The following is a 24,273-nucleotide window of genomic DNA, read 5'->3' as shown; positions in this document are numbered from 1 at the left end:
CGCACAAGGAGTGCCCTGCCACGCAGGGGTGTCCCCCGCGTAGGGGCGCGCCACGCACAAAGAGTGCACCCCGTAAGGAGAGCTGCCCAGCGTGAAAAGAAAGTGCAGCCTGCCCAAGAGTGGCGCTGCTCACATGGAGAGCTGACACAACAAGATGACGCAACAAAAAAAAGAAACAGATTCCGGGTGCCGCTGATAAGGATAGAAGCAGTCACAGAAGAACACACAGCAAATGGACACAGAAAACAAACAGTTGGGGGGGCTGGGGGGCGGAAGGGGAGAGAAATAAATTTAAAAAAATAAAATTAAACTTTGTCGCTAGTTTCTGATTGAATGAGATCTTATACTTCTTTCTTCTTCCCTCTCCCTGTTCCCCATGAGACCTCTGGAATTGTTATTTTCAATGGACAAGGGTAGGCGGTGGTTGGGGAATACATTCTCCTTTACCCTTCCTGAGTCTCATTTCCTCGGCTGTGACCTGCAGATCACATCTGAGAAGAGGGAACTCGAAAGGAGCATACAGGAGGAAGTGTGGCAACAGACTATGTCACAATGCTAAAATTCCCCATTGGTTTCCGGTCAGCCCGGCGACGCCTTAAAGTCAGATTCAATGGAGAAGCAAAGCCGTGACAAACGTTGGTCAAATAACGTGGTCGAATCGGTCCCGCCTCCAGCAGCCCAGGAACTGCAATTCCCAGAGGCGTCCAGGAACCTTGGCAGCCTGAAGTCACTGGGCCGAAGCATAGCATTCGCGGTCTTACTTCATATGTCATTGTGAAACGTCGGGCTCGCGCCCCTCATCTTCCAAGCACCGAGGACCCGACGGGGCAGAAGTTGTGGAATTTATGCATAACGGCCTGGCAGTTTCTAAAAAATGAAGACCGCGGCTGTGAGGTGCGCAGGCGCAAATGGCCGAGACACCCCCCCACACACCCCCCCCCCCCCCCCCGCCCCCGGGGCCGGAGTCTGGGAGCTGAAAACTAACGACCCTGGAGGCTTCTGGGAGATGAAAGCCGAGGCCGCGGGGTGCGCAGGCGTAGACCTACGTGTGGGGGCGGGGACTGGAAGTGTACGCGGTTCCCGGAAGGGCCCAGATGAAGCCTCCAGTTCCTGTGGGGTTGGTGTTAGCAGTGACTTCCAGGGCGTCCAGCTCCCCGGCCCTCCTTGCTTTTGCCAGTCACGGAAGGCAGCGACGGTTTCTGCAGTAACCAGACGCCTCAGGAGCGCTGTGAGATCCCGAGACCAGAGGGGTTTGTGTGGAGAGGGGTTTGGGTCCCCTCTGTACCGCGCTCCTGGGGTGCGTGTGTTTCGTCAGGTGTTGTGAAGGGCTGGTGAGTCCAATGACCTTTGTCTCACTTCTCTCGAGAGCACTGAGAAAAAAGTGAAGGGTGGGGTAAGGGGTTGCGAGTGGCCTGAACAACTGCCCTTTCCCAGGACTCACCAGTGGGCACCTGCCTGTGCGTAGTTCATCCGGGAACCGGCTGTCCTGGGCAGTATTGTGAAAGACACGGGTCCTGGGTTTGTCCCCGGTGCCTCCTTTTCCTCGGCCAAATAAAGCTGTTTGTTTTCTCCTTCGTTGGCCCCTGGATGCATCCGGCTCTCTTCCCTGTTAGCTTTTGCTGACGGGCTGGATGATACCTTCCTCCTAACAGCCTTGTAACAGAGCCCTGGTACAAATCCTGGACGCTTGATGAGATCTAACCCCTTTGAGGGTATTTACATTTCTCTTGTCCTGTAGCCATTACTTCAGAAATTTGTTGGGAGCCCTCGGGAGGAGGCTGCATCTCCATCATCCATGAGAAACTTGATTGAAGCCAGTCAGGACACTTGTACTGAAAGCCACTTGCCTCCAGGATACAAATCTGGAAACGTGGCTTTTGCTTGAGGCTTGTTTCTTATCAATAGTCATGTCTTCCCCTGGGCATCCAGAACACTCCCTGCTGCTGGTGTTGTTTTGGTTTTTTTCCCCTACTATAGAATTTATCTAGTTATACTATAGGAAAGCACTATACATATGTGTCACCACCAGACTGTAAGTTTCTCAAAGGTAGTGTCTCTTAGTAGAAGAGGATTCTTGGGTGAGGAAGAAAAAGAATAAGGAGTGTAAAGGGCTTAGTAAAGGGAAGGGAATGTGGCTCAACCAGTTGGGCGCCCTCCTAACACATGGGAGGACCCAGTTTCCATTTCCAGTGCCTCCTAAAGAAGAGAAGATAGGGAGCTGACACTCTCAGGCAAGAGACAGAGCTGATGCAACAAGATGACACAAGGAGATGATGCAACGAAAAAACACAAGGAGGAAACCCAATGAGAGATGCAACAAACAAGGAATGGAGGTGGCTCAAGCAATTGGGTGCCTCTCTCCCACATGGGAGGTCCTGGGTCCAGTTCCTGGTGCCTAACAAAAAGAAGACAAGCACACAACGAACAGACAGAGTAGACAGCAAATGCAAACAACAACAGGGGGGAAGGGTAGGGGGCCATAAATAAAAATTTTTTAAAAAGGGGGGGGTGACTTAATATAGGGTCTGCCTCTGTGTAGGTGGTGAATATGATGTTTAATGAATAGGGAAAAAAATAATTTTCTTTTTATGTTACAGCGTGCCACTGAAAGACTCCAGTGGGTGTGGGCCTTCTACAGAGCTAGTCCCATCAAGGATGGCTGTATCACTAATAGTAACTAAAACTCTGGCACTTCAGGAACAAAAGAAGATTATGATGATGGAGCCAAAGAAAGAGGAACAGATGTGGGAGCAGGAGACCAGACTACAGGGGAACCATTCTCCCAGTCAAGATATCTTCCGGCAGCGCTTCAGGCAGCTCTGCTATCAGGAGACTCCTGGTCCCCGGGAGGCCCTTAGCCGACTCCGAGTGCTCTGCCGTGAGTGGCTGAGGCCAGAGAGGCACACGAAGGAGCAGATTTTGGAATTGCTGGTGCTGGAACAATTCCTGACTATCCTGCCTGAGAAGTTCCAGTCCTGGGTGCGGAGACATCACCCTAAGAGTGGAGAGGAGGCCGTGACTGTGCTGGAGAATTTAGAGAAAGGATTTGATGAACCAGGACTGCAGGTGGGAAGGGGAACATGTGATCTGTTGTGGGAGCCAGAGCAGTGACCTTCAGGCTGGACAGAGGGGAAGCAATAGGGGGAGATGCCAGATTCAAACCTTTCTCAGTCCAGGTAGAGCAGTTAGTGTGTGTGTTTCTGTCTCTTGTCTGCTCTGCCCTCAGGGCCTCAGTGAAACTAGCTCCTCTTTCCCCTGTGCTTACTCTGAGGAGGCTTCCTGAAGTCTCCTTGGAAGTTTTGGTCCTACACAAAATGAGTGGTGCCTGATCACCTCCAGGTGCCAGGCCCTGCGTGTGGATCTACACAGGAAGAGCCGTGGGAAGACAAGACACCTCCCGGAGCAGCTCAGGAAGCAGCGAGCATCTGGTTCCAGCCGAAGGAGATGCAGCTCAAATGTGAATCTGAGGAGACCCAGCCTCTCCCAGAGAGTGGTGAGCAGGAATGTGCTGGGAGGGAGAGGAGGTAGAAGGGATATAAAGGCCATGAAACCTGGCGTGTAGTAAGTGTTGAAATGTTTGCCATCATCAACGTGGCTTTACTATTTAGGTAACAGATTTAGCCTGTTTCATCACATGTAAAATTAGGAACAGTAACAATTTACTTATGAGGTAGTCCTGAGGTTAAATTAGATTTATATCATATCTGAGCGTAAAACCTGGCCGGCATCTTCTACCTTTAGATAGCCCTAAAACAGGACCAGAAAATACTTCATTTTCTACTTGACTCATCCTCTCCACTGCTCTTCACTCCCTCTCATCCATATTATCTCTTTCCTCAGCTGCAGAGGCCAGTCTTGAGAGCCTTTCCCTTTTAACTTGCCATTCTAAAACCACACTATGTAAGTCATAATATTAGCTGTCCTGTATACAACACTGCTAGTCACCACCTTTATCACCTATCCCACATCTAAACAACCCTATTTGCAACTCTCGTGTATGTACTTCTGCCGCTCAGATTTACTGCAAAAGCTTACTTCCTGCTGCATACATCTTGGGAACATGCAGTCTATCCTAGTGCAAACACTAAACTTAAAAGACAATAGACTTAGAGCCTCAGGACCATGATGTTCTTGGTGAACTCTATAACATTGTGAGACATACTTATTAAGTTGCTAATGAAGATTCTCTTTGATAGTTGCTTTTAAACCCCACCACACAAAAGCATTTGGAAAATATAAAAATAGAACAAAAGGGAAAAATTGGAAATGGAGATTAATCTTGGAATCTGTTCTAAAAGTATGTTTTTACCTCTTATGTCTCCTTTCTTGTTCTTCCCTTTCTGCACTCTTTCTGGCTGTGCAGGGAGAACAGTTCAGTGCCTCAGGGATGAGCTCAGGCTGAGGCAGGGGCCCTGTGTGAGGGCTGGGCCAGGGGGCAGGGCATGCATTGAGAAGCAGCAGCAGCTCCTCCGGTGCCTAGTGGTGGGTACATGGCCTCTGGGCACGTGGCCATGGAATGTTTGTGGCAGGTGCCGCCCTTGCCTTCCATTCCCCGACTTGCTCCGTGGAGGTGGGAATCCTGGGGACGGTCTCTGGTCACGGTTCGCAGGCTCAGCCTTTGCACCCGCACTGCATCAGGTCAGAGCAGTGCCCTGGTTTCTGCAGGGAGCATTTGGGTGCTCCGCAGCAGAGTCCTGCCAGGGAGCCAGAGCTACCTGTCATCCTTACCCAGAATGAAAGTTGTGAAGCATGCCCGATGGCACACTCCTAGCTCTGCCCCTTTGAGGAGATTTGTCTGGATGCTGTTAAATCTCATTGGCATTGAAGAGAATGGGTAGCCACAGACACTTTAGACCTTGAAGAATTGGCAGACTGCAGAAGGAGGGGGGAAGAAGCTAACTGGACAGGAGAAAAGATACAATGCACACTGTTAGAATTGGTACTTTATTCTGAAGACAGCATCGAGCAGTGGTCTTTAAGCATGGAGGTGACAACTGCATTTAGAAAGGTAACTAGTGCTCCTCTGGAGGATGGACAGGAGGGGGAAGGAGACAAGAGAAGGTTGTTGCAGTTGTCTAGTTGAGAGCTGGATAATTTCAAAAATGTTTCAAACTCCTGTGGAACTACAGGAAGGTGTGAAAAAAGGTGAAAGGCATTCTTGTGGATATTGGCTCAACAGCTGTTAAGGAGTTACTGAAGGGCCTTAAAGGCTTTGATTTAGGAGAAGAATGCCTTTTTTAACATATTGTGGGAAGGTGTTTCTTTCTGGGAACCTTCTGGAAACAAAGCCATACTGTTGTAACTTCTGTAAATACTCGACAATATTTACAGGTGCTTACTTCATTTAGAACTCATTTCTATGGCTACCACTATAATGAAATCTACCAAGAACTGGTGGCAAACTGTGTGTTTGCATCTCAATGGAAAGTTGTGGGAAAGCACTGCAGAATGTTTCATGCGCCTGTTCGGAAAGTCCAGAACTACACAGTGAATATTTTATTGATAGTTCAAACTAAATCATCCAGAAATGATGTTCTAAGTTTTGTAGGTTTAAAATGTAACTTCTCAAATACTTTGTCCTACCGCATGAAGAAACATGAGCTGGTAGCCCATTTTCACTACTTAATGAACTCCTACTTTGGCCTGCAGAATGAGGAAATGAATGAACAAACAAAAACTTTATTTACTTTATTTCTGCTGAGAAGATCCCACCATTGGACAAGTAGTATTATAAAAAGTACTATGCCAGTGAGAGCAGCCAGGATGCTTTAATGTACCATATTTTGTTTTTGTTTTTTTTTAAAGATTTATTTTTATTTTATTTAATTCCCCTCCCCCGGTTGTCTGTCTTCTGTGTCTTTTTGCTGCGTCTTGTTTCTTTGTCCGCTTCTGTTGTCGTCAGCGGCACGGGAAGTGTGGGCGGCGCCATTCCTCGGCAGGCTGCTCCCTCCTTCGCGCTGGGCGGCTCTCCTTATGGGTGCACTCCTTGCGCGTGGGGTTCCCCTACGCGGGGGACACCCCTGTGTGGCAGGGCACTCCTTGCGCGCATCAGCACTGCGCATGGGCCAGCTCCACACGGGTCAGGGAGGCCCGGGGCTTGAACCGCGGACCTCCCATGTGGTAGACGGACGCCCTAACCACCGGGCCAAAGTCCGTTTCCCAATGTACCATATTTTGACATCCGATGTATACAGGGATTTGGAGAATAAGTTTAGATCTATGATTTCAGAACATATTAAGAAAACTGGACGTTTGAAGCAAAGGTGTTTTGCTCTAAAACCATCTGTAAGTGTGACCATACCACCCAGCAACAGTGCTCCAGGTATTTCAGCTGCATCTTCTTGCTTTCATCTTGTCTTGCCACAGAGTAATCAAAACCAAGCCACCATGTAACCTATTCAGAGCACAGTACAGCCAGTGACTGTGGCCTTGGCCCTTCTGGGAGCCTCACCCACTCTCCCCCTACCGTGGCCCAGTCCCACATCACTCTCATCCCTGGTACTCTGCCAGTGGGGTCAGAACAACATCGCTCTGCAGCCATCCACTCCTCAGCCTGTCTGTTTCTCATGGCATTCCACTTAATCAGTGAGCAAACTCTACTGTTTTTCCCTTGAGTCAACATGTTGGACCTATAAATAAGTCTTTTGGAACTGGTGTGCTCTCTATCAGTCAGACCCTCCATCCAGGGATTTTATCCCTTCATCCACCTATTGGGCCTAGAGTTCTTTCCATCAGCAGGTCCATGGGGTCTGGCATCCCTCCTGTGAATCCCTTTGATGCCCCTGAGGTCCTCCAGGCAGTCTCACCGTGGGTGATTTCTGCAAGTCAAACAGGGTTGGCAGGTGTATCTCCTGCAGGCCAGTGACTCCTGCTGGAGTTTTCCCTTCTGGACAGACAGCTTCTGGGATTCTCCCTGCTGGACAGCTGGTCAGTCGGATGCTCTCCATTGCCCAGACAGCCCCATCAGGCATTCTCCCCACTGGACTCAGTGCCATCAAGGGCACTCCCTTCTGGCCAGACAGTGCCATTGAGGGTCCTCCCTGCAGGTCAGAAGGCGGCCACCTCAGGGGTTCCCCTAACAGACAAGATGGTCCCATTAGGGCTTCTTGCTCCAAACCAGACAGTCTTGAGAGGGGGTTCTACCTGTGAACCAGAATGTTAGCCCTGGTGTTCTTCAGCTCAGTCAGCTGTAATGTCAGGAGTTCTTCTGATGGGCCAGTCTGTAAGGCCTGGGGTCCTACAGCTTGATTAGTCTATTAATACCAACCTTCTGCCAGTGAGTCAGCCAGTTAGAGCCACTGCTTCACAGAATACCACCTTCCTAACCTTTAGCTCTATTTTCAGACAGCTCATACCAACAGGCAGTCAGGTCAATGGGATCCCTGTGTACACACTTGCACCAGTATCTATTACTTTGCCAATTCCACCTGGACATGGTGCCGGTGTCACCCCTCCCTCACACACACAGGTGCCCATTCAGCTCTTGCAGCCAGGGGCACCTGCACAGGTAGTTCCATGGTAGGGCCCTGTCCCCAAAAGTGGTAAATGTGACTCAGAATATATTTGTTCAGTCGTCTTCATCTGTGCCAGAGGCAAATCAAGCTCTCAGACAGACTAAGCAATAGAAAACCTGTCTGGTTTACAACAGGTTCTTTCCTTCCCATGTTTTTGAGTTCCATATGTAAGTGGCTCATAAAGACAGTGAGTCCAAATCTGGGGAAAGAGTAGAACCTGAGAAACTTGCAGCTTGTGCACCGTTTCTGAAGTGGATGAAAGAAAAGACAGTTCGGTGTCTGTCATGTAAATGCCTGGTTTCAGAGAAAGAGTTTATCTGTACTCGCTAATGCACAGCCTGGAGTGCTTGTTCTGCCCATACATTTTCCATGACATCAGAGGTCTTCTGGAACGTAGCCGGACCAGGCACCTAGGCAAGAAGAAGTTGCCTATGGATTACAGTAACAAAGGCTTTCAATCAGACATTGATGCTAATGGGAACCTGCTGTTTCCCCATATTATTTCATTACCATATTGCCAGAGGAAGAACTTTGAGAGAGGGAAGTCTATTTGGCAATATATGCTGACATACACTCCAAGTCACTTATTATTGTGTACATTAAAGTGAGGCGTCAGGTCACAAGTGTACCCAGCAGCCCTAGCACTCAGACACTGACCTGTCCCTTTTGCTTTGGTACCTTTGTAACCATAGAGGTGTATGAGATCCACTTGAAGGAGAGCATCACATCATGCCAATAGTACATACAATTTTGAAGTCTCCTGGTTTCAATGCATCCACTGCCATGGGATTTACACAGGAAACATGACACGGCCACAATCGCTGTATACTTGGTGCATTGCAGAAGCGTGCTTAAAGATAGCAGCTCCCACCTTCACATCCAGCCTGGTTTCACTGAAAACAGTGAACTACTATTTTTTTTTTTTGATTTATTTATTTATTTATTTCCCCTTCCCTGCCACACCCCCACACCCCCCTCCCCCCCGTTGTCTGCTGTCTGTGTCCATTTGCTGTGCATTCTTCTGTGTACACTTGTATTCTTGTCAGCGTCACTGGGAACCTGTGTCTCTTTTTTTGTTGCATCATCTTGCTGCATCAGCTCTCCATGTGTGCAGTGCCACCCGTGAGCTGCACTTTTTCCGCGCTGGGTGGGTCTCTTTACGGGACATAGTCCTTGCACGTGGGGCTCCCCTACGTGGGGGACACCCCTGCGTGGCAGGTACTCCTTGTGCACATCAGCACTGCATGTGGGCCAGCGCACCACAAGGGCCAGGAGACCCTGGATTTGAACCCTGGACCTCTCATGTAGTAGGCAGACACTCTATCCATTGAGCCAAATCCGCTTCCCTTAGTGAACTACTTTTAATCAGTGGTGAAGTGATCCATGACTCTACCTTGTCTGTGAAGAGAAACCTGACTGATAGCCCTTCTGGGGCAGAAGACCACAGAGAAGGCAGGGAGACAAAATAGTGATTGCTGTGTCTTTTAAGAGGCACAAGAACAATAGCAGGACAGAGGGCGTGCTGATTAATGGCGATGGCTCTTCAGATTTTAGCATTAAACCCTAAAAAATATGAAGACTGTTCTTATGAAGGAAAAAAGCAGTTCCATAGAGATTATTTACACAAGAGACCACATCCTAGTATAAAGGAAATAGAACTGTTATCCTCACCCTTGTGGAAATGGAAAATTGATATGCCCTGGTTTTTTGGAAAAAGAAGATATAGAGAAGTAGATGTCCGCCTACCATATGGAGGTCCAGGGTTTGAACCCAGGGCCTCCTGGCCCATGTGGTGAGCTGGCCCACATGCAGTGCTGCCGTGCACGAGGAGTGCCATGCCACGCAGGGGTGTCCTCTGCATAGGGGAGCCCATGCGCAAGGAGTGAGCCTGCAAGGAGAGCCACCCCATGCTAAAAAAGCGCAGCCTGCCCAGGAGTGGCGCCGCTCACACGGAGAGCTGATGCAGCAAGATGATGCAACAAAAAGAGACACAGATTCTCGGTGCCGCTGACAAGAATGCAAGCAGACACAGAAGAACACACAGTGAATGAACACAGAGAGCAAACACCAGGGGCAGGGGGGAAGGGGAGAGAAATAAATAAAATCTTAAAAAAAAGAATATATATATTGTCTGAAAGCAATAAAAATCACAAGCCTTCTGTGCTTTAACATGTTTCAACTTAAAAATGTTTTTTAATAACATTTCTCAAATGTACTGTATACATATAAATTTTTAAAAATCATACGGTTTGTTACACAATATATTTGGCTCATATTAATACAGTTATACAGTATTTGTCCTTTTGTGTCTGGCTTGCTTAACTCAACATAACGTCCTCCAGGTTTATCCTTGTTGTCATATGCTTTACTACTTCACTTCTTAGAGCTGCATAATACTCCACCATGTGAATACACCACAGTTTGTTTATCCATTCATCAGTTGAGGGACACGTGGGTTGTTTCCAAATTTTGGCAATCGTGAATAATGCCACTATGAACAATGGCGTTCTTCTCACCTGTCTCAGTTACTTGGGATATATACCCAGTAGTGGTATTTCAGGGTCACATGGCAAGACTATTTTAAGCTTCTTATAGGAACTGCCAGTCAGTCCTCCACAGTGGCTGTACCCTTCTGCATTTCCATCAACAGTGAATAAGTGTTCCTATCTCTCCGCATCCTCCCAAGCACTTATAATTCTCAGTCTTTCATTTGTTTTTCTCTTTTTTTTTCTGTCTTTTTAAAAGTGGCCATTCTGTTAGGTGTGAAATGATATCTCATTGTAGTTTTGATTTGCATTTTCCTAATGATTAGTGATGTTGAGCATTTTTTCCTTTCTTTTTTGCCATTTGTAGTTCTTCTTTGGACAAATGTCTATTCAGGTCTTTTTTTTTTTTAATATTTATTTTTTATTTATTTCCCCCTCCCCCTCCAGTTGTCAGCAGCATCGGGAATCTGTGTCTTTTTGTTGCATCATCTTGCTGCATCAGCTCTGCATGCGTGCTGCGCCATTCCTGGGCAAGCTGGACTTATTTAGGGCTGGGTGGCTCTCCTTGAGGGGCGCACTCCTTGCTTGTGGGGCTCCCCTACACAGGGGACACCCCTGCATTGCATGGCACTCCTTGCATTCATCAGTACTGCATGTGGCCAGCTCATCACACGGATCAGGAGACCCTGGGTTTGAACCCTGGACCTCTCATGTGGTAAGCAGATGCTCTATCCATTAAGCCAAATCTGCTTCCCTATTCAGGTCTTTTCCCATTTTTTGACTGGTTCATTTGTCTTTTTATTGTTGAGTTGTAACATCTCTTTATATATCCTGGATATTACACTGTTATCTGATACGTGATTTCCAAATATTTTCTCCCATTTAGTCGGCTGCCTTCTCACCCTTTTGGCAAAGTTCTGGGAGATGAAATGTTTTGAAGAGACTGTTTTGTCCTGTTAATATGGACTTGGTAGGTTGGTCAAAAACCAATTGACCATATAAGTGAGGGTTTATTTCTGGATTCTCAGTTTTATTCCACTGATCAATTTGTCTATCTTTATACCAGTAGCATGCTGTTTTGACCACTATTGCTTTGTAGTGTTTCAAAGTCAGGCAGTAAAATTCCTCCACATTGCTCTTCTTGAATGCTTTTGGCTATTCAGGTGTACTTTCTCTTCCAAATTAATTTGGTAATTACCTTTTCTAATTCTGTAAAGTGGACTGTTGGAATTTTGATTGGTATTGCATTGCATCTGTAAATCAGTTGGGTAAGATTGACATCTTCATGATATTTATTCTTCCAGTTCATGAACACAGAATGTCTTGCCATTTAGGTCTTTCTAAATGTCTTTTAGCATTGTTTTATAGTTGTCTGCATATAGGTCTTATACTTCCTTGATTAGACTCCTCAGTATTTGAGTCTTTTTTATGCTATTATAAATGGAATTTTCCCCTTATGCCCTCCCCAGATTGTTCAGTACTAGTGTATAAAACATTACTAATTTTTGCCTGTTGATCTTGTATCCTGCCACTTTGCCGAACTCTTATTAGCTCAAGTAGCTTTGTCATCAGTACTTCAGAACTTTCTAAATACAGGATCATGTCATCCGCAAACAGTGAGAGTTTTACTTCCTCTTTTCCTTTTTGGATGCCTTTAATTTTATTTTCTTCTCTAATTGCCCTAGCTAGAACTTCTAGTACAATATTGACAGTGGTGACAGTGGGCATCCTTGTATTGTTCCCGATTTTAGAGGCAAAGCTTTCGACCTTTCCTCATTGAGTACATTGTTGGCTGTGGGTTTTCCATATGTGCCTTTTATCATCAGATTGTGAAATTTTCCTTCCATTCCTATCTTTTGAAGTGTTTTTATCAAGAAAGGATCTGGATTTTGTCGAATTCCTTTTCTGTGTATAATTGAGATGATCATGTGGTTTTTTCCCCTTCAATTTGTTAATGTGATGTTAATATATTGATTGATTTTCTAATGTTGAACTAGCCTTGCATACCAGGAATAAATCCCACTTGGCTATATGTATAAGTCTTTTGATATGCTCTTGGATTTGATTTGCAAGTATTTTGTTGAGAATTTTTACATCTATGTCCATTAGAGAGATTGGTCTGTAATTTTCTTGTAGTATCTTTATCTGGCTTTGGTATTATGGTGATGTTGGCTTCATAAAATGTGTTGGATAATTTCCCTCCTCTTCAAGTTTTTGAAAGAGTTTAAACAGGATTTGTATTAATTCTTCTTGAAAGACTTGGTAAAATTCACCTGTGAAGCCTTCTGGTCCTGGACTTTTCTTTGCTGGGAGACTTTTGATGACAGATTCAGTCTCTTTAAATGTGATTGGTTTGCTAAATTCTTATATTTCTTGTAACAGTATAGGTTCAGTATAGGTTGATTGTGCATTTCTAGGAATTTGTCCATTTCATCTAGGTTGTCTAGTTTGTTGGCATACAGTTTCTCATAATAACCTCTTATGACCTTTTTTGTTTCTGCAGGGTCAGTTGTAACTTACTCCCTTTCATTTCTGATTGTATTTATTTGCATGTTTTCTCTTTTTTCTTTGTTAGCTTAGCTATGGGTTTGTCAGTTTTATTGATCTTCTTGAAGAACCAGCTGTTGGTTTTGCCAATTTTCTCATTTTTTTTGGTTCTCAATTTATTTCTGCTGAAATCATTATTATTTCTTTCCTTCTGCTTGCTTTGGGATTGGTTCGCTGTTCTTTTTCTAATTTCTTTAGTTGTTCACTTAAATCTTTGAGTTTAGCTCTCCTTTTTTAATATGGGTGTTCAGAGCTAAAAATTTCCTCGCAAGACTGCCTTTGCTGTATCTCATAAGTTTTCATAAGTTGTGTTCTCATTTTCATTTGTCTCAATATATTTACTGATTTCATTTGCAATTTCTTCTTTGACCCACTGATTATTTAGGAGTATATTGTTCAGCCCCCACATATTTGCCAATTTACCTTTTTCCTGTCTGTTATTGTTTCCAGTTTCATTCCATTATGATCTGGGAAGGTACCTTGTATGGTTTCAGTCTTTTTATATTTATTGAGAGCTGCATTGTGCCCTAACATGTGGTCTATTCTGGAGAAAAATCCATGGGCACTTAACAAGAATGTATAACCTGCTGAGTTTGGATGAAATGTTCTCTATGTGTCTATTAGGTCTAACTCATTTATCATTCTTGTTCTGTTTCTTGTTGATCTGTCTGTTGTTATATTTAATGGTGTTAGTGGGGTGTTGAAGTCTCCAATGGTTATCATAGAGATGTCTGTTTTTCCCTTCAGTTTTGCCAGAGTTTATCTCATGTATTTTGGGGCACCGTGGTTAGGTGCATAGGTATTTACAGCTGTTATACTTTCCTGGTAGAATGCTCCTTTTATTAATATATAATGTCCTTCTATATCTCTTAAAAGTTTTTTACATTTAATGTCTGTTTTATCTGATATTAATAAAGCTACCTCTGCTCTTTTTTGGTTACAATTTGCACGGGGTATCTTTTTCCAAACTTTCACTTTCAGCCAGTTTTTATCTCTGGGTCTAAGATGAGTTTCTTGTAAGCAGCATATGGTTGCCTCATATTTTTTTTTATTCTTCTGTCAGGTTATTTCTTTTCATTGGGGAGTTTAATCCATTCACATTCAATGATATTACTGTAAATGCCTCATTTACTTCCACCATTTTATTCTTTGGTTTTCGTGTGTCATATCATATTTTTGTCTGTCATTTTACTCTTTTGGTTATCCTTTCTCTATTCTTTCTTCTATACTTTCTTCTAGACATCTCTCTCCTGTCTTTTTATTTCAGGTTCTAAGGCTTTCTTTAATATTTTCTGCAAAAGTGGATTCATTTTTGCAAACTCTCTTAGTTTCTGTTTGTTTGTGAATATTTTATATCCACCTTCATATTTGAAGGGCACTTTTGCTGGATAAAGAATTCTTAGCTGGCAGTTTTTTCTCATTCAGTGTCCTAATTGTATCATACAACTGTCTTCTTGCCTTCTTAGTTTCTGATGAGAAATCTGTGCTAAGTCTTACTGGATGTCTCTTGTACGTGATGGTTTGGTTTTCCCTTGTAGCTCTGAGAAATTTCTCTTTATCTTTGACGTTTGACATTCTGAGGAGTATGTGTCTTGGAGTAGGTCTATTTGGATTTATTCTGATTGGGATATGGTACACTTCTTGGACATGTAAGTAAGTTCATTTCTTTCATGAGAGATGGAAAATTTTCAGCTATTAATTTCTCAAATACTACTTTCTGCCCCTTTTTCCTTCTCTTTCCCTCCTGGAACTCCCACAACATGTATGTTGTTGTATTTCATGTTATCATTCAACTCGCTGAGCCCCTGCTCCATTTTTCCCATTCTTTTTTCTCTTCAATTTTAGCTGTTTTGTCTTCAATGTCACTTATTATTTGATCTATCATTTCCAGTCTGTTGTATGCCTGTAATGTGTTTTTTATCTCACCTATTGTGTCTTTCATTTCCATAAGCTGTTACTTTTCAGGATTTCAAATTCTTCTTTATGCTCACTCAGTGTCTTTTTTTTTTTTAAGATTTATTTATGTATTTCTCTACCCTTCCCTGCCCACCCACCCCCCCATCTGCTCTCTGTGTCTGTTTGCTGTGTGTTCTTCTCTGTCTGCTTGTATTCTTGTCAGCAGCACCGGGAATCTGTGTCTCTTTTTATTGCGTCATTTTGCTGCGTCAGCTCTGTGTGTGTGTGGCACCACTCCTGGGCAGGCTGCACTTTTTCGCACTGGGCGGCTCTCTTTACGGGGTGCACTCCTTGCATGTGGGGCTCCCCTATGTGGGGGACATACCTGCATGGCACAGCACTCCTTGTGCACATCAGCACTGCACATGGGCCAGCTAATCACACAGGTCAAGAGGCCCTGCATTTGAACCCTGGACCTCCCATGTGGTAAGCAGACACTCTATCCGTTGAGCCAAATCTGTTTCCCATTCAAGTGTCCTCGTCTTTTCTTTTTTTTGTCTTTATTTATTTTTTTACAGTTACATTCAAAAAATATGAGGTCCCCATATACTCCCCACCCCCTTCACCCCACTCCTCCCCCCATAACAACCTCCTCCATCATCATGAGACATTCATTGCACTTGGTGAATACATCTGTGAGCACCGTTGCACCTCATGGTCAATGGTCTACATCATAGCACACATTCTCCCACAGTCCACCCAGTGGGCCATGGGAGGACATAGAATGTCCAGTAACTGTCCCTGCAGCACCACCCAGGACAACTCCAAGTCCCGAAAACGCCCCCACATCACATCTCTTCCTCCCACTCCCTACCCCCAGCAGCCACCATGGCCACTTTCTCTACACCAATGCCACATTTTCTTCAATTACTAATCACAATAGTTCATGAATAGAATATCAGTAAATCCACTCTAATCCATACTCTGTTCCTCCATCCTTTGGACCCTGGAATGGTTGTGTCCACATCTTTATCAAGAGGGGGCTTAGATTCCACATGGATGCTGGATGCAATTCTCCTGCTTTCAGTTATAGGCACTCTTGGCTCTCTGGTGTGGTGGTTGACCTTCTTGACCTCCATGTTAGCAGGGTCAAGTGTCTTCTTGATGTCATATATCTTTTTAGTCATATTGTGTTTCAACTCATTAATTTGTTTTTGGAAATTTGGGCTTATCTCTAATTAGTTCTCTGAAATCTTGTGTCTCTTCTGGGGCTTTGATAAATTCCGTTTATTGGGCCATGTCTTCCATTTTCTTAATGTGGCTCGTAACTTTCTGCTGATGTCTAGGCATCTGATTAGGAAGTAGTTTATTCAGATGCTCAGTTTCCTTCTCTTGTAGAGATTTAGTGGCAGGAGGCTGTGTGTTACCACTGCTTTTTCATTCTTTGCTCAGCCTGGATTGTTAGGATTGTCCCTGCTAGTTGCTTAAAACAGGGCTTTGTACCAAGTAATTGGTTGCAGACTGGCTTCCTAGGGCTTTGGGGAGGGAAGCCATAACAGCTGGAAAAAGCCTCTATTTTTAATCTGCTCATGTGTGCTTTCTTGGTCTGCCAGCAGATGGCATTGTTTGGCAGCTCTTTGTTCAGTGTCTGATCAGAGTGTATTAGTTGCAGCACAGACCTGATTAATGTGACAGAGCTACCTGCCTGGAGACTCAAGAGCCTTGTAATTCAAACTTTCTCATTGACATGACCTTAAAAATGTTAAACGCAAACTGAATTTGAGTATGAACCACTAAACTTATTTTATTTTTAATTAATTTTTTTAAGATTTTGTTTTTTTATTTATTTCTCTCCCTCCCTCCCCCCCCGCAGTTGTCTGCTCTCTGTGTCCATTTGCTGTGTATTCTTTTGTGACCCCTTCTATCCTTATCAGTGGCACCGGGAATCTGTGTTTCTTTTTGTTGTATCATCATGTTGTGTCAGCTCTCCGTTTGTGCGGCGCCATTCTTGGACACGCTGCACTTTCTTTCACACTGGGCGGCTCTCCTTATGGGGCACACTCCTTGCGTGTGGTGTTCCCTTATGCAGGGCACACCCCTGCGCGGCACAGCACTCCTTGTGCACATCAGCACTGCGCATGGGCCAGCTCCACACAGGGTAAGGGGGCCAGGGTTTGAACTGTGGACCTCCCATGTTGTAGGCAGATGCCCTATCCATTGGGCCAAATCTGCTTCCCTCTCATAGCTTTCTTAGGCTATTTTTGCTTCTTTTTTCCCTCCCCCTGCCCTCGCCCCCACCCTGCCTACATACATCCCTGCTAATATTCTGTCTCTCCTAGTGCCAAACACTAAACTTAAAAACAATAGATTTAAAGCCTCAGACTATGAACTGTTCTTGCGCTCCGTAACATTGTGAAGCATACTTATATTACTATGTTCCTAAGGAAGTAGATTCTCTTTGGTACTTCCACAACAAACAAAAGCATTTGAAAAATAGAATTCTTATAATCAACAAAACGGGAAAAATTAGAAATGGAGATTAATCTTTTCCTGGGACTCCTTTCTTATTGTTCCTTTTCCTCACAAAATTGGTTGACCATTTGCCAAGTCCTTGAAAACATATCATTTTCCTTATTTTTTAAAAGCAAATCCTAGAAAAAAATATCCTACTTTGACACTTATTTTTTTTTAAGACTTATTTATTTATTTATTTCTCTCCCCTGCCCCCCCACCCCAGTTGTCTGTTCTCTGTGTCTATTTGCTTCATCTTCTTTGTCCGCTTCTGTTGTTGTCAGTGGCATGGAATCTGTGTTTTCTTTTTGTTGCGTCATCTTGTTGTGTCAGCTCTCCGTGTGTGCGGCGCCATTCCTGGACAGGCCGCACTTTTTTTCGCGCTGGGCGGCTCTCCTTATGGGGCACACTCCTTGCGTGTGGGGCTCCCCTACGCGGGGACGCCCCATCGTGGTCCGGCACTCCTTGCGTGCATCAGCACTGAGCATGGGCCAGCTCCACACAGGTCAAAGAGGCCCGGGGTTTGAACCGTGGACCTCCCATGTGGTAGACGGATGCCCTAACCGCTGGACCAAGTCCGCTGCCTGAAACTTATTTTATTTTTCAAATAACTTTTGCAGTGTTCCAACTGGGAAAATAGGAAAAAACAGAAATAAGCAGAGGAAAAAGGAGGAAAAAAAAGGAAGAAGAGAGAACACTTTCTCGCCTGCACAGTCATTCACTGAGATATAACCATTGTTAATATCTGAGTAAATACCCTAGAAGACTTTGTCATGTGTTTATTTGATATGTTTAAAGCTTTTATTTTAATGCCAGAAATATATCTTAATCCAAGTGTCATTTCTTCATACATGCAGAACAGGTGTATTTACATTTCCCGTCAATTGTTGCAGGTGATGACCCAGAGCCCAAGGACAAAAGATCATTGCCAGAACCATCCCTTGCTAAAGTGGAATCACTGGTGTTGTCAGAAAAACATGCTTCTACCACCTCTACATTTGAAGCTGCCTCTGAAGTTGAGGGCACCTTTGAGCAGCAGGAGGGATATTCCAAAGAGAGACTGTGGAGATCCCCTGACCAGGAGGAAAGTTTCAGTCAGATGGTTGTCACTCATAAGAAAACTCCCATAGGAAAGAAAGACCATGAATGTAGCGAATGTGGGAAAGTCTTTCGTTATAACTTCCGCCTTAAAATACACCAGAGAATTCATTCTGGAGAAAAACCCTATAAATGTAGTATCTGTGGAAAAGCTTTCCATGCCAAGTCAAACCTTATTCCTCATCTGAAGGTTCATACTGATGAGAGACCCTTCAAGTGTAATGAATGTGGAAAAACCTTCAGACAGCGTTCATGCCTTATAGAACACCAGAGACTCCATACCGGAGAGAAACCCTATGAATGTTATCTGTGTGGGAAATCCTTCAACTGGCGGTCAGCTTTTTATAAACATCAGAGTTTACATAGTAGAGAGAAACAGGAATGTGAAAAAGCCTACACTACTGACTTGGACTTTACTGAGCAACGAAGAATTCATAGGGAAGAAAAACCTTATGAATATAAAGAATGTGGAAAAACTTTCCCGGATACTACACATCTAATTCAACATTGGATAATTCACACTGGAAGGAAAACCTATGAATGTAGTGAATGTGGGAAAGCCTTTAGCCAGAGATCACACCTTGTTACACATCAAACAATTCATACTGGAGAGAAACCCTATCAGTGCAATGAATGTGGGAAAGCCTTCCGGCAGCATACACTTCTTACACAGCATATGAGAATCCATAGTGGAGAGAAACCCTATGAATGTAAGGAATGTGGAAAAACTTTCACTTGGCGTACAGCTTTTAATAGGCATCAGAAACGGGGAAACAGATGTGGCTTAAGCACTTGACTCCCACCTCCCACATGGGAGGCCCTTGGTTCAGTTCCTGGTGCCTCCTAAAGAAGACAAGCAGTCACAGCGAGCATACTGTTAGTAGACACACAGAGCAGACAGCGAGCTGAAACAAGGAGCACTCAGACAAGGAAGCCAACTAGAGTGTGGGGAAGTAAATAAATCTTTAAAAAAAATAGAAACGGGATGCTGGAGAGAAATTTGAAGAAAATGGGGAAAACTTGAGCAAGAATGAGGAGTTCAGGGAAGAATAGAAAATTCACAAGAGGAAGCTTATAGTATAATCAGTATGGCAGAACTTTCGAAGACAGCTCACACTTCACCAGGCATCAGGTAACTTATACAGTTGAGCAACCATATGAATGTAAACTTTGAATCAGAACTCTGACTTTATGAGCCATCAATGAATTCACATTGGAGAAAAACTTTATGTATGCAACAAATGTGGGAAATCCTTTAAGGTAGCTCAGATCTTATTATACACTATTGTGTTCATACTAGGGAGAAACCCTCTGAATGTGGGAAGGCCTTCAGTCAGAATGCCTAATTAGTCATCAGAGAATTCACCCTGGAGAGAAACCCTTTGAAAGTAGCAACTGTGGGAACACCTTCAGTGGGCACACAGCTTTTCTTAAACATCAAAAACATCATATTGAAAAGGAATTTGGGGAATGTGAGAATCTTCAAACAGGACTTCCTCTTATAGATAACAAAACCTAATGCAGTAAAAAAAGGAAAAGGCAGATGGAATCCACACCTTATTGTATTATAACATATTATAGTTTTGAAAAACCAGTTGAATGTAACATTAGAGAGGTTTTACTGAATGGAAATCATGAGTGTAATACTGAATGTATCACACTTTGGAAGCAGGGAAAACATGGAATTCTTATTGTTTCGAAATGTTTCAACCATGAATGTTGAAATAAAAGTAACTCAACAAAAACTTATTGAGTGTCTAATATGTGCCAGGGACCACAATTAAATGGTGCTAGAGAGAGTATTTGTTCTTTGAGGAGCTTACTGTCCAGTGGGGACTGAGGGAAAATAAAAGCATTAATCTTTAATTGAGCACGTAATTCATGAAATGAGGTCCATTCAAAGCTCTTAATATGTAGCAAAAGTGAATATGGCAGTGTACAATTTTGTAAGCCTGAATTCCACAGAGAAAGATCTACTTGTTAGGGAGAGGCCTACATTGGAACTTTTGAAAAAAGAGCCTAAAGGATAAAAGTTTGCCTTCATGAAACCTTAAACAGCCAAAGAAATAAACTCCAGGAGGACTAAAGCTAAGATCAAATCAGAACCTGATAATCTCTTTGAGGAACAGAGGTGACTGGAATGTGGGTTAGCAGAAGTTTCTCCCTATATATATTCCATAATAGACAAGATTATTCCTACAACCTTGGCAGAGAGATTTTTATATAGCAGTTGAGGAATGGAATATCACCGCTAATATACTAATTTAGTCCACTTTCTTGAGTTTTGATTCCCTTACTTAGAGTGAGGCCACCACCATCATTTCATGCTCATGTTGTTACCATAGCCTCCTAACCCACCTCCCTGCTTCCAACCTTTTCACTACTCTGCAGCCTGAATTCTCTCTTTAGAACAAATCTGATAGTGCCACCCCCTCTCTAACTTTCTGTAATGACTTCCCACTAACCTCGGCATGAAGTCTAACGTTCTTAATGTGACGTTAAGTCTGGTCAGACCCCATTTATCCATTCTTCAGTAAATATTTTTTTGAGATGTGTAAGGCACTGGAGCAACCAAGCGGGATGAACAAAAAATGGTCAAAACTCTCTGTTAGAATAGTAGAGGAGAGATTAATCAGATTAATCAGGTCTAGGAAGTAAAAATAATTTGCCCATGGGCTCACACCTAATAAGCCGGAATTCAAATCCTGGTCTGCCTAACTCCCAAAGTCCATTTTCTTAATTACAGCATGTCATTTCCCAGTTCCTTCACATTCAGGCATCAATCACTTGGGGGCATCTCCCCCTAACACAATTAAATGCTTTCTCCGTGCTCCCACAGGCCACAGCCATCAAAGCACTGTCATAATTTATTTCTCCCATACCCCCCACTGAACTATGAACTCTACCGTGAACAGGGACTGGGGTTTTCTTTTTCAATCTTTATAGGGCCAGAATTACCAATAGAAGAAGCCCATCTCTCCCAGAATAGATGCCAGTTCACCTGGACAGAAGTGTGGCCTCTTCTCCAGGCTTGTCTAGGAAAAGGGGAGGATTCAACTCCGCAAACCCTGTTTAGCATAGGAATTCCCCGGGGTTGCCTGGCGATTGGTAGCTGCGGGCTGAGAGCGCTGGGGCGGGAAGCCATCCCAGTGCGCCTTCCAGGGGTTAGCTGGGGCTGGGCGGTATGGCCGCGGAGGCTACGCTCAGTGAGGGGCAGACTGAGGGTGGCCGGAAATGAGATCCCGCAGTGGCGGTGCATGCAGAGCTGGGCGCCCAGGTGCCTGTTTTCCACTTCTACCCATCTGGCCAAACCCCAAGAATCCCTCTTCAGGACTGGCCCCTACCAATGGGTTCCCATTTGCACTCTCATCACCTTGGCCCTGCAGTGTAGGGACCCTTACCATACACTAACCCACCCCTGGCTATGGGCACCACCCCAACTTGCACCACAGGCCCCTAGCCTGGGACCAGCAGGATGGCTCTTTCTACCCCGGCACCTCAAGAACTGTTATTTCAGTGTCCAAAGATGCCATTGTTGCTGTCCCCAGGAGGCTGGGCAACCAGTCCACACACAAGGTGACCCCTTAAGGACAGAGGGCATGAAAGTGGATACCAGGTCTTGCTAGGTAAGGAGTGTCTTCAGTGACTCGAAAGGTATTCATGGGAACCTTTTAACCATCACAAAAGGAAATTCTTCACAGTTGGATGGTATGTTTGCCTGGCAGGGATCACAGACTTCTGAATACTGGATTTAGATTGACATATCTCAGTGAATTAGAGGCTTCCTAGCCAAATTCCCATTCACAAACACATACAGGCCTCTTGCAAATAAGATGAGACATCCTAATGCCTTGCTAGCTTTTCCCAGAACTTCTACCTTTTATCTATTACCTAAAGATAATCCCACCAATCTTCCCCTGCTGCTGCATGTGGGACTGAGCTATCTGAAATCAGGCTTGGTTCATACAGTATGCCTCAGGTGGAATCTGAGTTCTCCAGGCCTGGTGCACTTGGGTTTAGCAGTGGTGGATAAGAGTTAAGGGCTGACAATTAGCTGTAGCAAGAACCTAGATCTAGTTAACTTTATGAGTCAATCCTCTAGGACCACTTCTGTTCTCTTCTTTTACTTCTGCCTTTTCTTTTTCATGCTTTGCAATTTACATCTTCCCCTTTTCTCTTCTACCCACTTTGATCAGAAGTCCTACAGTCAACATGGATATATGCCTACACTTAACTAATATGGTGCTGACTCTAGTACAAATCTAAAATCTGCTGTGTGATAAACTATAGTTGGTGGCCTAGATCAGACTACTCCCAAATCCAGAATATTTTCACTTTAAATCAGAAACTGACACAATATGTGTTATTTTAGAAAAAGTATTTTCATGGTAGTGAGACAGGTGAATAGAGGAAGACAGGAAACAGACCACTTTTGAGACTTAAAATAGTCCAAAGAGAGGAGGACACAATCATGATTTATAATGGGGGAGCTGAACAAAATAGATAAAAGATTTTAAAGAATGAATGATTGAAAAGAAAGAAAGAGTCAAATGATTTTGAGCTTGGGAAAACCAAGACAGTGCATAACTTGTGTTTCCCCTAACACTTAGCACTTACACTGTGACTGGCACCATTCTAAGTGCATTATATAGTATTAATTCATTTAATCATTACCAACTCTAGTGGAAACCCTACAAAGTAGCAGAAACCCTATGAAGTATGTGAAGTCCAGAGAAGGTAATAAACCTGTCCAGGATCTCACCATTAGAAATTGACAGAGCCAGAATTTGAACCAACATAGTTTTGGTTCCTGAGTATGCTCTTAACCATCTCACTTCTCAGAAAGACCTTCCTAAGTAGGTGGACCATGAATTGGACTGGAAGGCAGAGTTGGACTGGCTAGGAAGAAGAACAGGGTAATGTAGAGGAGCAGTTTTGCATTGGTCTGTAGTTGTCCATTCACTAAGTAATTACTGAGTGAATACAATATGCCAAATACTGTTCTAGACACTGGGATACAACTATAATTGAAAACACTGGCACCCCAGCCCTTTTGCAGTAAAGGAAAATGTGGTTAAATGATTAGGTTAAATCCAGAGTATGGAAAGTTTTCAGAGTCAAAGGAAGAGATTTTATACAGTAACAAATAAGGAGAATTAAAATTTCAAACAGGGTTAACATGATGAAAAGGATATATAATTAAAAGAATTGTCCCTTTTGAATTGGAGCAGGAAAAACTTGGTTTCATGATTACTGACCGGGAAGTGGACTTGGCCCAGTGGATAGGGCATCCACCTACCACGTGGGAGGTCTGTGGTTCAAACCCCAGGCCAGGCCCATGTGGAACTGGCCCATGTGCAGTGCTGATGCGCGCAGGTGTCGCCTGCGTAGGGGAGCTCCACGTGCAAGGAGTGCTCCCCGTAAGGAGAGCCGCCCAGCACGAAAGAAAGTGCAGCCTGCCCAAGAATGGCACTGCACACACGGAGACCTGACACAACAAGATGACGCAATAAAAAGAAACACAGATTCCCAGTGCTGCTGATAAGGGTAGAAGCGGTCACAGAAGAACACACAGTGAATGGACACAGAGAGCAGACAACTGGGGGAGGGGAGGGGAGAGAAATTTTTTTTTAAAAGTCTATTAAATTTATTTTTTAAAAAAAAGATTACTGACCAAGAAACAATATTTAAAATAGTCATCATTTATTGGTGCTCTGTGCCAGATGTTATGCTAAGCACTTTACATGTATTAAATTATATAATCCTTACAATCTTTTATTTTACTTTATTAATTTATCCCCCTCTCCCTGCCCCAGTGGTTCTGTTTGTCTGTCTGCTTATTGTTTGCTCCCCTTCTCCAGGAGGTACCAGGAACCAAACCTGGGATCTCCCAAATGGGAGGTGTCTCGTATGCCTTGAGAACTGAACCACACACACTACCATGGGCTGTGCTTCTGCTGGCCTGTAGTACCTGCTGTGTTAGGCATATGCTCCTTGTGGAGGGGTGCCACATCTAGTTCTTGCTGCATCAGGTGCGGTCATCTACCTCTCATTGCAACGCATTGAGGGTCCTGCTATTGTTGAGCGGGTTGGGGCATATAGCTCTCGTTGCAGTGGGTGTGGGCATCTGCTTGTCTTCTTTAGGAGGCACCAGGACAGAACCCAGGATCTCCCATGTTTTAGGCCCAACTGACTGAGCCACATCTGGTTCCTACAATATC

General features: G+C 44.1%; 1 protein-coding gene and 2 pseudogenes across 3 annotated transcripts; all 3 read left to right on the top strand.

The window, feature by feature from the left end:
* The first annotated feature begins 582 nt into the window (after window positions 1-582).
* LOC101431744 (zinc finger protein 232) lies at window positions 583-19,797 on the top strand. Of its 3 annotated transcripts, none has more exons than XM_004483524.4 (4): window positions 583-894; window positions 2,598-3,066; window positions 3,340-3,493; window positions 17,848-19,797. In XM_004483524.4, exons 1-4 carry the CDS (start codon window positions 875-877, stop codon window positions 18,846-18,848), a joined length of 1,644 nt encoding a protein of 547 aa, XP_004483581.2. In that variant the 5' UTR covers window positions 583-874; the 3' UTR covers window positions 18,849-19,797. The 3 variants fall into 3 exon arrangements, with proteins under 3 accessions (XP_004483581.2, XP_071066476.1, XP_071066475.1); XM_071210375.1 differs by lacking the exon at window positions 583-894 and adding an exon at window positions 1,036-1,250; XM_071210374.1 differs by lacking the exon at window positions 583-894 and adding an exon at window positions 1,036-1,331.
* On the top strand, window positions 4,734-5,768 carry LOC139437199 (activity-dependent neuroprotector homeobox protein 2 pseudogene; annotated as a pseudogene).
* LOC131274999 (activity-dependent neuroprotector homeobox protein 2-like) lies at window positions 5,676-7,713 on the top strand (annotated as a pseudogene).
* Window positions 19,798-24,273: the final 4,476 nt, after the last annotated feature.

This window comes from Dasypus novemcinctus, chromosome 21 (assembly GCF_030445035.2).
Source record: "Dasypus novemcinctus isolate mDasNov1 chromosome 21, mDasNov1.1.hap2, whole genome shotgun sequence".
NCBI classification, from domain to species: domain Eukaryota; kingdom Metazoa; phylum Chordata; class Mammalia; order Cingulata; family Dasypodidae; genus Dasypus; species Dasypus novemcinctus.
Note: the sequence above shows the minus strand (reverse complement) of the source record. Positions and strands in the feature narration are given on the sequence as shown.